This window comes from Salpingoeca rosetta (genome assembly GCF_000188695.1).
Source record: "Salpingoeca rosetta unplaced genomic scaffold supercont1.4, whole genome shotgun sequence".
Lineage (NCBI taxonomy): Eukaryota > Choanoflagellata > Craspedida > Salpingoecidae > Salpingoeca > Salpingoeca rosetta.
The window spans coordinates 2,200,112-2,212,611 of record NW_004754930.1 but is presented as its reverse complement, the minus strand read 5'-3'; the positions used below and the strand labels follow the sequence as shown (position 1 = coordinate 2,212,611).

At 55.4% G+C, this 12,500-nt stretch overlaps 5 protein-coding genes and 1 non-coding gene across 6 annotated transcripts in view; 3 read left to right on the top strand and 3 right to left on the bottom strand.

The window, feature by feature from the left end:
* Positions 1 to 1,830, bottom strand: part of PTSG_01542 (chitin synthase 1) — a 12,914-nt gene extending 11,084 nt beyond the window's left edge. Inside the window, exons 1-7 of the mRNA XM_004997463.1 lie at positions 1,711 to 1,830; positions 1,445 to 1,514; positions 1,108 to 1,195; positions 910 to 949; positions 524 to 649; positions 292 to 338; positions 1 to 24 (exon numbers count right to left, since the gene is read on the bottom strand). The exon at positions 1 to 24 is cut by the window's left edge and continues 69 nt beyond it. Coding sequence (XP_004997520.1) covers positions 1 to 24; positions 292 to 338; positions 524 to 649; positions 910 to 949; positions 1,108 to 1,195; positions 1,445 to 1,514; positions 1,711 to 1,786 — 471 coding nt within the window. The 5' untranslated portion in view covers positions 1,787 to 1,830. The remainder of the gene's footprint in view (positions 25 to 291; positions 339 to 523; positions 650 to 909; positions 950 to 1,107; positions 1,196 to 1,444; positions 1,515 to 1,710) is intronic.
* Positions 1,831 to 2,329: 499 nt separating this feature from the next.
* On the top strand, positions 2,330 to 4,171 carry PTSG_01541 (uncharacterized protein; the record flags this gene model as incomplete). Its single annotated transcript, XM_004997462.1, has 2 exons — positions 2,330 to 3,890; positions 4,141 to 4,171. Exons 1-2 carry the CDS (start codon positions 2,563 to 2,565, stop codon positions 4,169 to 4,171), a joined length of 1,359 nt encoding a protein of 452 aa, XP_004997519.1. The 5' UTR covers positions 2,330 to 2,562.
* A 247-nt stretch (positions 4,172 to 4,418) lies between these two features.
* PTSG_01540 (uncharacterized protein) lies at positions 4,419 to 5,827 on the top strand (the record flags this gene model as incomplete). Its single annotated transcript, XM_004997461.1, has 2 exons — positions 4,419 to 5,196; positions 5,427 to 5,827. 2 exons carry the CDS (start codon positions 4,419 to 4,421, stop codon positions 5,825 to 5,827), a joined length of 1,179 nt encoding a protein of 392 aa, XP_004997518.1.
* Positions 5,828 to 6,087: 260 nt separating this feature from the next.
* On the bottom strand, positions 6,088 to 10,525 carry PTSG_01539 (uncharacterized protein). Its single transcript, XM_004997460.1, has 15 exons — positions 10,231 to 10,525; positions 9,930 to 10,016; positions 9,727 to 9,810; positions 9,465 to 9,539; positions 9,193 to 9,311; positions 8,880 to 8,985; positions 8,495 to 8,581; positions 8,181 to 8,259; positions 7,925 to 8,008; positions 7,667 to 7,719; positions 7,344 to 7,454; positions 7,126 to 7,162; positions 6,861 to 6,916; positions 6,613 to 6,708; positions 6,088 to 6,406 (listed from the first exon to the last, which is right to left on the bottom strand). The coding sequence occupies exons 1-15, from the start codon at positions 10,492 to 10,494 to the stop codon at positions 6,269 to 6,271; spliced, it is 1,476 nt and encodes a 491-aa protein (XP_004997517.1). The 5' UTR covers positions 10,495 to 10,525; the 3' UTR covers positions 6,088 to 6,268.
* A 25-nt stretch (positions 10,526 to 10,550) lies between these two features.
* PTSG_20065 lies at positions 10,551 to 10,641 on the bottom strand. Its single transcript has one exon. It is a non-coding gene; the product is annotated as a tRNA-Tyr (tRNA).
* A 27-nt stretch (positions 10,642 to 10,668) lies between these two features.
* On the top strand, positions 10,669 to 12,215 carry PTSG_01538 (uncharacterized protein). The gene has a single exon (XM_004997459.1). The coding sequence runs from the start codon at positions 10,730 to 10,732 to the stop codon at positions 11,984 to 11,986; it is 1,257 nt and encodes a 418-aa protein (XP_004997516.1). The 5' UTR covers positions 10,669 to 10,729; the 3' UTR covers positions 11,987 to 12,215.
* The last annotated feature ends 285 nt before the right edge of the window (positions 12,216 to 12,500 follow it).

Sequence of the window (12,500 nt, the reverse complement as noted above, 5' to 3'; positions counted from 1 at the left end):
CCCGCGCGGCCACATGTGCTGCGGCTGTTGCGTCAACGGTGATGGTTGTGAATGGTGGTTGTGAATGGTGTTTGTAGATGGTTGTGAATGGTGGTTGTGAATGGTGTTTGTAGATGGTTGTGAATGGTGGTTGTGAATGGTGTTTGTAGATGGTTGTGGATGGTTGTGGATGGTGGAAGCAAGCGGCAGCGGGCACAGGTATGGCCACACGATGACAAAACAACAAGCAACCACATCAGCTTGGGGTGTGCTTGTTTGTCCGTGTGATACACAGCACAGCACAGCACTTACATCGTTGAAGAGTGGGGTGCGCCACACCTTCCACACCAGCGACCAAGCTGCCACAAAGTCCAATGCAGCATACAGATGCACGTGTAAGCAGTATCGAGCGCATGGCTCGTTGCACAAACGGGAAGGCGTTGGACAAGTGGGCGCAAAAGAACACACACACATGCACATACACAGCCAGCCAACAAACACACACACACACACACACACACAAACAGAGCTGTGCTGGACGCACCATAGGGCACGACAATGGCGAGACAGACGGCAGCATATGCGAGGCGACCGCGCTGTTTGATCTCGTTCTCGTCGCCCGACGGGAAACCATCATCGTCATCATCGTCGGGATGGGTGCCTTTGTTGTCTGCACACACGCGTGTGTGTGCATGCGCGACAAACGGGTGTAAGTGCGCGAGCAAACACCGCCATGGAACAGCACGTACAGGCTCCTGTCACCGCACGCGCACACACACACATACACACACACACGTACGTACACACACACACATACACACACGCACATACACACACACACACACGTACGCACGCACCTACGCATGCACACACGCACGCACACTCATGCGCACTCATGCACGTACACGCGATGCAAAAAGCGATACTCACGAGCTTTGTAAATGATGTGTTCCAGTGACAGGAAGGAGAGCTGCGAGTGTCCACGTGCGTGGGTGAAAAAGATACAGCGTGAGCATCAGGGTGTGATAGGTCGCTGCATGATTCGTGTGCATGGGATACGCCACAGGCGCGGCTTGCGATACAACAGATTGGGTCAACACATTCTTGACACATAAGGCAGTACTGTACCTTTGCCCAGACGGCTGCTGCGAAGATGCACAGCAACAGCAGCACTTGCAGCACGCCAAGCAGAAGGTTGCTGGGCTTGCAGCAAGACCTACAAGTGTGTGCGAGTGTGTGGTGTGTGTGTGTGATGTGTGTGTGCGTGATGTGTGTGTGTGTGTGTGTGTGTGTGTGTGTAAAATGAGTGTGTGCGTACAAGCAAGACACACCACCACCACCACCAATCAGACGCCAAAACGCGTTTGGTGTCCCCATGACGCAGTGGTGACAAGCTGCTATTTCTCAAGACCACACAGAAACAAGAGGCGTCACAGAAACAAAGAGGTATCGCAGCAACACACACGTTGACTGGATTTCACGGTATCCAAGCTTGTTCTTCAGTTCTTCCACGCGGCTCCAGTCCGGCGCGTCCGCTGTGAGATGGTCACAAGGAACGGGGTGGTATTGTGAGCACGCATGATTGATAAGCACAACACGGGCAGGTGTACTACGAGCACGGACACACACACACACACACACACACACACACACACACACACACCACCACCACCACCACCACCACCATCACCATCACCACCACCATCACCACCATGCGTGGCACTGACTGACGTTGGAGTTGAATGGTGTCATCCTCATCATCGTCACGGTAGTGCGACAGACCATCCGGCCCCATTGCCGCCGGCATGATGGCGGGTGGACCAACTTCGAGTGGGCCACAAGCCACAAGCCACTGACTGCCTGGGATACACCGCACAGCCCAAACAAAACCCAGTGATGTGGTAAGCAGTGGTCAACATCAATATTGGCTGCGTTTGATGGTGATGGTGATGATGATGATGGTGATGGTGATGGTGATGTTGGTTCATGCACAGCCACAACACGCCATCCACGCAAGGGAACCCACCCACCAACGCTCTTGCAGTCTGTGAGAGAGAGAGAGTGTGTGTGTGTGTGTGTGTCACTCTTTGTGGCTCCCTCTCGTCGAATCACCCCCTCCTCCAAGACCAACCAACGCAATGTCCGCGCACACCCAACAGCCCACCTCAAGTCAAGTCTTTGAGTGTCCTGCAGCAGCGTCTTGCTTGGGCTTCTTTGTTGTTGTTGTTTGTGTCGCGGCGAATTGGGCCCGTACAACACAGCACACCCAGACAACTTTTTTTATTTTTTTCACGTCAGCGGTGTGAGTCACCACTGCATTTTGTGGTGTTGTGTGCGTCCTCGACAATGCCGCGCGACGGCGGGTTGTGGCTGGCGCTGGCGCAACTGGTTGATGCTGAAGGGAATGTGCAGCAGCCCAGGATCAGTGGTGGTGCTGCTGTGAGAGCAGGAGGTGGTGGGAGCAGCCGCAGCAGCAGCAGCAACAGCAGTGGTCGTCGGGAGAGTGGTAGTGATGGTAGTGCAGCTGTCAGGCGTGCGGGTGGAAGCCATGACGGTGGAGGCAGCTCCAGAAGCAGCATAGCGATGGAGAAGGGCGACAGCGTCGACCAGCGTTTGGCGCGCAATCTTCAACAAGGGCAACGAGGGCGCACAAAGGAGCACGCTCGACTGCTCAGCCTGTATGCATATCAGCAGCTTGCTCAGAGTCGTCAGCGCCATGCAAGCAGCGACGACATGGATTGCACACCTGAGGAGGAGAGCATGGATGCAGAGAGGGGCCACAACAACAACAACAACAACAACAGCAACAACAACAATAGTAACAACATGAAACGTGCGAGTGGCAACGGACATGGTCACAGCAATGGCGGCAACCCAAGGCACAGGCGGACAAGCAACTCCAGAGACGAGAATCGACTGACGTCACTGCATATTTATGCTTCCAAAGGAAGACTCGTCGATGCTGCGTTTCGCTTGGCCACAACACAGAAAGACGCTAGCGCTGTACTCTCGCACCAGCACCAGCACCAGCAACCGCATCAGCAACACCAGCAACACCAGCAGTGCACAGGTGACACTCAGCGCCAAGGCAAGAACCGTGCGGTTGACGCGCGAGATGCAGCTGGGTGGACACCCCTCCACGATGCGGTGGCTGCCGGCGACGCCGCCATGACTGCGTTGCTGCTGCAGAGCGGCGCAGACCCAAATGCGCGCGGGCCCGGCGGCCACACGCCGCTGCACGTGGCCGCGCTGCAGGGCGGGGAGCTCCTGATGGAACTGCTGGTGGCCTGCGGTGCGGATCGCCGCCAGCAAACCGACCAGGGCGACACCCCGATGCAGCTGCTGCCCACCGCCTCCCTGTGCGCGCAGCAGCTACTAGCGCCGGAGCCGTCACTCCCCGCAGACGCCGCCACCACCACCGCTGAGCAGCAGGCGGTAGGCCACAGACAGCGGGTGCTGCTTGCTCTGTATCAGGCCATTGGTCGAGGCGCGTGGGCGCACGTGCGTCACATCCTCAGCGGCCAGACGGCGAAAGAGCTTTCCCGCGTGATCAACACCCCGCTGCATCGTGGGGAGCGTATCTACCCGCTGCACGCCGCCATTGCTGTGCGCCATCTCGGCATCACTGGCGACCTGCTGCGTGCAGGCGCCAAGCTCGACCCGCAGACGCGAATGGGCAACACCCCGCTGCACGTGGCCGTTGTCTCTGGCGAGCCGCTGTTGGTGTGGCGGCTGCTGACGGCCGGTGCAAACAAGCTCACCATCAACAACGACGGCAACACGCCGTTTGACTTGCTCGGGCAGGCGCGACGCGAGCAGCCGACAAACCGGCAGTTTGCAGTCCTGCACCGCGTGGCGATGATGGCAACGCAGCCGCTGCCCCACGTCAAGCGCCGGTCAGTCTCGCTCAGGTATGCAATTGCTCGAGATGGGTAGAAGCCACGAGGTTTGTATGTGTGTGTGTATGTTTGTATGTTTGTTTGTTTGCGCGCGTGTGTGTGTTGTGTGTGTGTGTGTCGTTTTGTCTGCCCCTCTGTATACCCCTCTGTCTACCCCTCTGTATACCCCTCTGCACACAATTGCAAGACGTGCTGACACCATGTTGCCGCTTGCTTTGAATGCATTCACGTTTGTGCCTCATTGCTTGCCTGTGCAGGCCAGCGCAACCAGCGCTGTCACCGCGTGCAAGTAGCGCAAAGCGGCGTACGTCATCGTCAACACCAGCAATGTCACCACCTGCAACAGCATCATTATCAGCAGCAGCACCAACAACGGCAAGCGGGCACGTGGTCAACATATCCACAGCTTCGCCTGCACAACTGTTGTCCACAACATCCACCGCCGCCACACCCTCTTCACCATCACATCATCATCAACAACGACAAAGTAGGATACCGTCTATATCGTCGTCATCGTCGTTGTCGGCGCCATCAGCAAAGATGCCTGCAGGCAATAACGCGGGCCACTCCGTGCACGTGCTCGCACGGCGTGGGCAGCTGGAGCAGCTCCGCGTGCTGATTGAGAGCGGGACAACAGATGTTGATGCGCGCGATCGACGCGGACGAACGGCCCTGTATACCGCAGTCCGCAGCAACCAGCGCGCTGTTGTGGAGTACTTGGTGGAGCACGGGGCCGACGTGAACCTCTCTGGACCAAAAGGCGACACGCCCCTGCACATTGCGGCGTCGCTTGGGCTGGTGGATGTGGCGCATGTGCTCATGCTACACGGGGCCGATCCCATGATCGTCAACGAGCAGTTTGAGACGTGTAAGGACGTGTGCTCGCGACGGTGCTTTGCGCGATTGTTCCCAGCGGACGCAGCCACACTGCGCAGCAGTGGCAGTGGCAGCACTGGTGGTGTTGCAAGGCGCGGGCGTGGCCGTGGACGAGGGAGAGGGGGAGGGAGAGGAAGGGGGAGGGGAAGAGCAAGAGCAAGAGCAAGAGGTGGAAGGACGTCTGCAAACAGGCGTGAGAGCACAGCGAGCGGCACTGGTGCGAGTGGTGGTGAAGGTGAGAAGGATGGGCCCAGAGTTGGTGCCAGCACTGCCATGAGAGACGACGAACCACGCATCGATAGTGACGATCGTGGAGATGATCGTGGTGATGATCGTGGTGATGATGATGATGACGACGAGGATGTGTTTGAGCGGCCAGCAGATGTGCTGCCCACAGTTTCACAAGCTGCTTCTGTACCGCCGACTCAACGCAAGCGACGCGGTGAGGGCCACTGTTTTATAGCTTTTACCGCTTGTTTTGTTGACCTTTCGTTTGCCTGTGGTTTGCTTGTTTGAATGCAGTTGATCATGTGCGTATGTCTGCCCTTCGTATGCATGCGCACATCCTGATACTCTGCCCTTCAACCTCTCACTCCACGCGTGCGTCTGTGCCACTCACGTTGTCACCCCCGCCCCGGCCCCACTATCTTCTCTTCGCTTCCTCGTCAACAGCGCGTGTGCAGAATCTGCGGCGAGCAGACTGGGGCCGTGCACCCGTCAACGACAACGACGATGAGGGCGGTCGTGTTGATATCGAGGGCATCATCTTTGATGAAAAGCCGCTCACACATGATCCCGCAGCACAGTTCACGGATGCGTGGGACAACGACCACATGGTGACGACCATTGACGGGGTGTGCATTGCTGCGAGTCGTGATGGCTTCCTGCCCGCATACATTCTCGACTGGACTGCAAGCAGGCACCCGACAAGAGCATCAACAACAACATTAATAACAGCAGCAACAACAGCAACAACAACAACATCGACAACAACATCAACAACAACAGCAGCAGCAGCAGCAGCAGCGTCGTCCCTCCCCTCATCGCTTCGCCCATCCCAGTCAGCGCTGTGATGACGATGGTGATGGTGATGGTGGTGATGTCGATTTGGATTGGGGGGGGGGGAAGAGGTTGTGAGAGTGAGAGAGTGAGAGAGAGAATGTGTGTGTGTGTGTGTGTGTGAGGTTGTGTGTGTGTTTTGTTTGTTTGTTTGTTTGTTTGTTTGTTTGTTTGTTTGTTTATTCGTTTGTTTGTTTGTTTGTTTGTTTTTTTCTTTGTTTGTTTGTGTGTTTGTTGATTGATTGTGTGATGTCATGTCATGTCGTTGATTCAGTGGCCGTTCTTGTCTGTTTTTATGTGAAGTACAATAGCTGATCGTGTATAGAAACAACAAAAGTAAACAATCAACGCGCAACAAGTGCGCCGCCCACTTTCACAAGACCTTCGTAAGACCATCCACATGCGCGTACAAAGCGCATGCGGTTTGGCCATCAAAATGCCTGCAAGCTTCTATCTTACGTCGGCTTTCTTCCTTCGCCATGGGGCATGTACGGTTCGAGAACAGCGGGAATGTCAAAGTCTCCGTCTTCGCGTTGAAACGTTTCCATAATGGCAACGATCATCCGCGGCACAGCGCACGCCGTGCCATTCAGCTGAGATGTGTGTGTGTGTGTGTGTGTGTGTGTGTGTGTGTGTGTGTGTGTGTGTGTGTGTGTGTGTGTGTGTGTGTGTGAACGAGAGAAGGGAGGTTGCAGTGTTAGTGTAAGGCTTGTGTGCATGCTCAAACACCATCCACATTGCCTGCCTGCATGCATGCATGTGTGCGCGTGTGTGCGTGCGTGGATGTGTGGCGACGTACGGTGTGGACGAACGATGACGGTGCGGCCTGCGTTGGACGGGAGCGGATGTTTAGGCGGCGGCTCTGGTAGTCCGTGCAGTTGCTCGTGCTCGAAATCTGACAGCAGTGATGATTATGATGGTAAGAGTGAGTGGTGGCGGTGGTGGCGGTGGTGGTCACATGTCCAGTGTGCAGTGTGCAGTGTGCAGTGTGTAGTGTGCAGTCACAAACGAGGTTTCATGTTGGAATGGCGGTATGCATGTACTCACCTCGCCAAACTCCTGTCGCCCCGGCATCCACGCCTCAATGTCGTATTTTCGATACGCTGCAGTCGTGTGTGGCGTGTATGTATGTGTGCGTGTGAATGTGTGTAGGCGTATGTGTATGTATGTGTGTATGTGAATGTGTGTATGTGTGTGTTGTGGGTGTCATGTGTGAGCATGCTGCTTCCGTCCCTCGGTCCCTCGGTCACTCTCTCCCTTCCGCCCTTGCTCTGCCTCTCCGCAAGCCATTTGGCTACGAGCGTGTGCGTACCTGGTGCGCCAAGGTCCTCTGTCGGCATGTCCAACACCTGTTTGAGTGGGGATGTTGGAGTGGAGAAACACATGGACACATGGACACATGGGGTCAGTGGGTCAGTGAAGAACGCACCGCGACCACAGACATGAGCATCGACACAACTGCACAGGTGTATGCAACAGTACGTAAGCACAGCCACAGGCGAGACACCACCATCAACGGTAGCATGCCACCTTAAAGTGGAGGCCGAGGGAAGCAAAGAGGTCGATTTGGTCTTGCAGCATCTCATCGTGAAGGCCACACGACGTTTCCAGGTCGCCAGGCGAAATCACAAACAGCTCAGCCTGGCACGTGTGTGAATGTGTGTGAATGTGTGTCGGTGTGAGTGTGAGTGAGTGAGTTTGAGTGTGAGTGTGAGTCGGTGTGAGTGTGTGCGTGCGTGCGTGTGTGTGTGTGTGTGTGTGCGTGCGTGCGTGCGTGCGTGCGTGTGTGAATGTGTGTGAATGTGTGTGTGTGTGTGTTGGAGGGCTCATAAATCCCACTTTGCATGCGGCACCTTTGTGAACTGGTGGACGCGATAAAGACCGCGATTCGTGGCGCCGGCACCGCCTGATGAGCAGTGATGGTCATGATGGCGACGACAATGACGGCGGTAATGATTGTGGTCCAATGATTTGCATGAGGAAAGTGAGCACGATGGTGGACGGTGCGCAGCCGCAACATACGCACGCAGCTGCATACCATGTCAACACGCACACACACACACACACATAGACACACAACCGCGAACACACACGTGTTCGCAGAGCCGCACCTGCTTCACAGCGGAAGGCGTGGCCGACAGCGATGTATTTCTTTGTCAACTCGCTGTCATCAAATGTGTGTCCCATCCACATGCCTGCAGGTGTGGTGATGCGGGTACAATGGGCACACAAATCAACACCGCAAAAGCAGACAGCAGCAAACGAGCGTACTTATACACACACACACACACACACACACACGCACGCACACGCACACGCACACGCGCACCTACAGACACACACGCACACACGCACACACACACACACCTGCAAGGGGGATTTCGGCCGTTCCAGCAAGACAGAGCTCAGCCTGGCCAACAGAGTGCTGTTGGTCAAGGTGATAGATCTGAGGTGTGATAAAGAGACAGGTGTGCAGGTGGGGTTGCATGGGGTGAAGATGTATTGAGGTGTGGATGGCAGCAATGATGTGCAGGGAGGAAAGTTGTGGAAATTGTGACAGTGCACACCGGAAACACACAGGCACGCACACACAGACACACACAGACAGACAGACACACACACAGAGACAGACAGACAGACACACACACACACACGCACGCACACAGACAGACACAACTTACCTGTGATGCGTCGTCTCTTGGTTGGAAACCGCAGCTCTCAGCAACGCGCGTCTTGACAATATCGGGTACAGTGACAGGCTCATATCCCTACATGGCGGCGAGTGGCGGGCGGCAGGTTGATTAGATGGTTGGTAAGGTGTGGAGGCATGGAAGGAGGAGCTGAACCGAGTGGGTGTAAACTCATCACGACATCACCAGGGAGTTTTCTGTCAAAACACAGAGAGAGAGACACACACACACACAGACACAGAGAGAGAGAGACACACACACTCACACAGACACAGAGAGAGAGAGAGAGAGACACACACCGACACAGACACACACACACATACACACAGACACACGGACACACAGACACACACACACACGCGCGCGCATATGGTACCCGCTGCGTCATGAAGTTGATTGCGTAGTGGACGAGAGCAAACTCGAGCAGGGCGACTTTGCCATGAAGAAAATAGAAGCGACTGCCGGTGACCGCAGCACCAGACCTTTTGGTGGTGATGGTGGGGACGGGATGAGTGGGCGGAGGAGGTGAAAGGAATGCGAGGTTGCACGCATGCAATCGGGTACGTGTGTGGTGTGAACAGCACGTTGTGCAGAGGCTAATGCCACAAACGCAAATGCGCACTCACACACACACACACACGCACGCACGCACGCACACGCGCACTCACTCAATCACACAGCACACGTACCTGAAGTTGATGAGGTTGTTGGGCTGCGCAATGGCAAGGTGGTCTCTGGGCTCAAAACAGAAGGACGGTGCTTCGTTCACTGTTTGCAGCACCGTCGCTTGCTCCTCTGACCCAACGGGCTGATACACACACACACACACAGAGACAGACACACACAGACACACACACACACACACACGGGGAGAGAAAAAGGGCAGCGACAGGTGAGCTGTGTACATGGGTTGTGGCACACAAGCACCATATGGGGGTTCATGTATCGTTCGCAAACGCACCACGTCTGGGTGTGTCTCGTTTGGAATGGCGAGGCCCTCAATCAGCATGGCTTCTTCCACCCAGGGCATTTGGCTCTGTGCGTGTGTGCGGATGTGGAGGCAAGTATGTGTTGTGCGTGTGGAAGTGAGTGCGTGTTGTGTGAGCGGGGCACCAGCGAGTGCGTGCGTGTGTGTGTGTGTGTCAGCGGAAGCGTCACATTTCCAGGGAGAACAAGGCAGGTTACACAGACAACAGCAAAGGCCACATGCAACGCCATCACACCTCAACTTCTTGCAAGATTGTCTTGTTCTGTTTGGACTGCCGCAGCAGCTCCTGGAACTCTGACCCTTTCTTGTCCTTCATCTTCTGCATGCAGCAACAACAAGAACAAGAACGAGAGCAAGAACAAGAACGACATGCAGCGTGAGGTCAACAGTTGGTGCAAGGGATACACGCGCACAGAGCACTTCGACGTGATTGTGTACCTTGATACTGTCGGTGAGACGATTCCGCTCGTGCCTCAGCTGCTCCACACGCTGCAGCTGTGCCACGTACTGTTCATATGCTTCCACCTACCAATGCGCCATGCGTGTCAAGTGAGGTCCACTGAACACGTAGTAGTGGCACGCACGAGTGGCACGAAACGGGTGGCACGCGAGAGTGGCACGAAACACCACACACAAAACAAGACGCAGAGCCAAGCAACAACATCACACACCCTATCCTTTCAGCCAATTCGGTTTGCACCAAGCATCTCCCCCCACACAAGCGTTCCCACACACGCACCGCGGCGTCGACGTTCGCCTCGACGTTTCTGTTGCGGATGTTGGCCCGGTGGTACTCTAGGTTGTCGCGCCAACCCTTGAAGTTGAGCGAGGGCCGGATCGGTGCCGTTGCCGCACTTGTGGGCCCGATGTTGGCTGTTCCACCGCCTACCCCAGCCGCTGCAGCCGACAGCAGTCGCAGTCGCACCCGTCCCGAAGCAGCCGCAGCTGCAGCAGAAGCCGCAGCAGAACAGCACGCCTTCCTCGCAAAGCCCAGCGCCAGCATCGTGTGGTGTTGTTGTTGGATTGCGTCCGGGAAATGAAGCAAAAAAAAAAAGAACATCTCACCGACTGGAATCGAACCAGTGACCGTAGGAAACTTGAGTTGTTAACCGTCTACAATCCCACGCTCTGCCAACTGAGCTACGGTGAGCTGTGGTAAATGGCTAATTTTCGTCGTAACAAAACAAGTCCACTCACGCGTCTTGCGGAGAAGGCCACAGCACAGAAACAAGAGCAAGATGACCGTGAACGTGACTGTGACTATGCTGGCTGTCTTGTCCGTGTTTGCCGTGGGGATGCTCTTGCTGAATGAGCAGCAGAACGGCTGCCTGGGAGCGGCGGTGGTGGGAGAGGACGGTACGGGTGCCTTCCACATCAACACCAGCGATCCATCAAGCCAATTTGTGTTTGTGAACGGCATGAGCGTGGATGGGCTGTTCAAAACAATGGACACGTTGTTGCGGACAGTCCCAACACAGCAGAGGACAATTAAGGCGCAGCAGAGCACCATCGATCGCGTCTATGGGAAAGTGTGCACTCCAAATACCAGGACCTTTGGTCAAGTCGCCTCAACGACACACAAGTGGCTTGGAGGCGCGCTGGCGAACAACGGCCTGATCTACGCTGCACCGTACAACTCGCCTGCAGTGCTCATCATCGACCCGGACGCCAACACCGTCGACACAACTACAATATCCGGCCTTGGAGCGGACAACGGCAAGTGGGCCGGTGCTGTGCTCGCGCACAACGGCCTCATTTACATGTTTGCATCAGTCAGCGAGACGATGCTCATCGTTGACCCAGAGACGAACACCATTGACACCACAAGCATCGACTCACTTGGGTCCGGCACCTTCAAATGGCGCAGGGGCGTTGCAGCCACCAACGGCCTCGTCGTCGGCATTCCATTCTCTGCAACATCTGTTTTGATCATTGATCCGGAGACCAACACGTCCGACATCACCACCCTGGCGGGGCTGCCGACCGAAAGGTACAAATGGGATGGCGGTGTGCAGGCAGACAACGGCCTCATCTACTACTGTATTCCAAGGTTGGCTTCTTCTATTCTCATCATCAATCCAGAGTCCCTCACGATGGACTTCACCACCATCAGTGGCCTCGGTACAAACGACAATTGGCGTGGGGGCGTGCTTGCAGGCAGCGGTCTCATCTACACCATCCCGTACCTCACCGCAACCACACTTGTTATCAACCCAGCCACCAATGCCACCGCGCAGCTGCCCGTCGCGGAGGCAACAAGCTTTGGCAAATGGGTCGGCGGCGCACTCGCACCCAACGGCAACATTGTCGGCATCCCATTCAGTTCACCATCAGTCCTCATTTTCGATCCAGCCACAAACAATACCGACACCACGACCATAACCGAACTTGACGGGAGTGCCAAGTGGTACGACGGCGTCCTCGCTCCAAACGGCCTCATCTATGGCATCCCAAATGACGCAGAGTCTGTCCTCGCCATTGACCCGGGATGCTGACATGTGTGTTGTGTGTGTTATGTGTGTTATGTGTGCATGTGTGCCTGTGTGTGTGTTGTGTGTGTGTGTGTGTGTGCCCGTGCCGCATTCTTTTCGCGCTTCCTGCATCGCTTTCGTTCCTCCTTTCATTGACCGCTGTCCCTTCTTCCGTTTTCCTTCTCCAGTACTCTTGACGGCCATTTCACTCTTCTTGACTGTCCCACAACAATAAGAACAACACTAACCAACAGCAGAACCGAAATAGTAGCAGAACTGAGCCAATACTGGGCTCACCTCTGCTTCACACACACACCCACCCACCCACCCACACACCCACCACCCACCCACACACACACACACACACACACCACACACACACACACACACACACACACACACACACACACACACACACACACACACACACACACACACACACACACACACACACACACACACACACACACAAGAAAGTAAAAGAAGAGAGAACAAAGCTAAGAGCACCTTTTTATATATCTATGATTTCAAAATACAG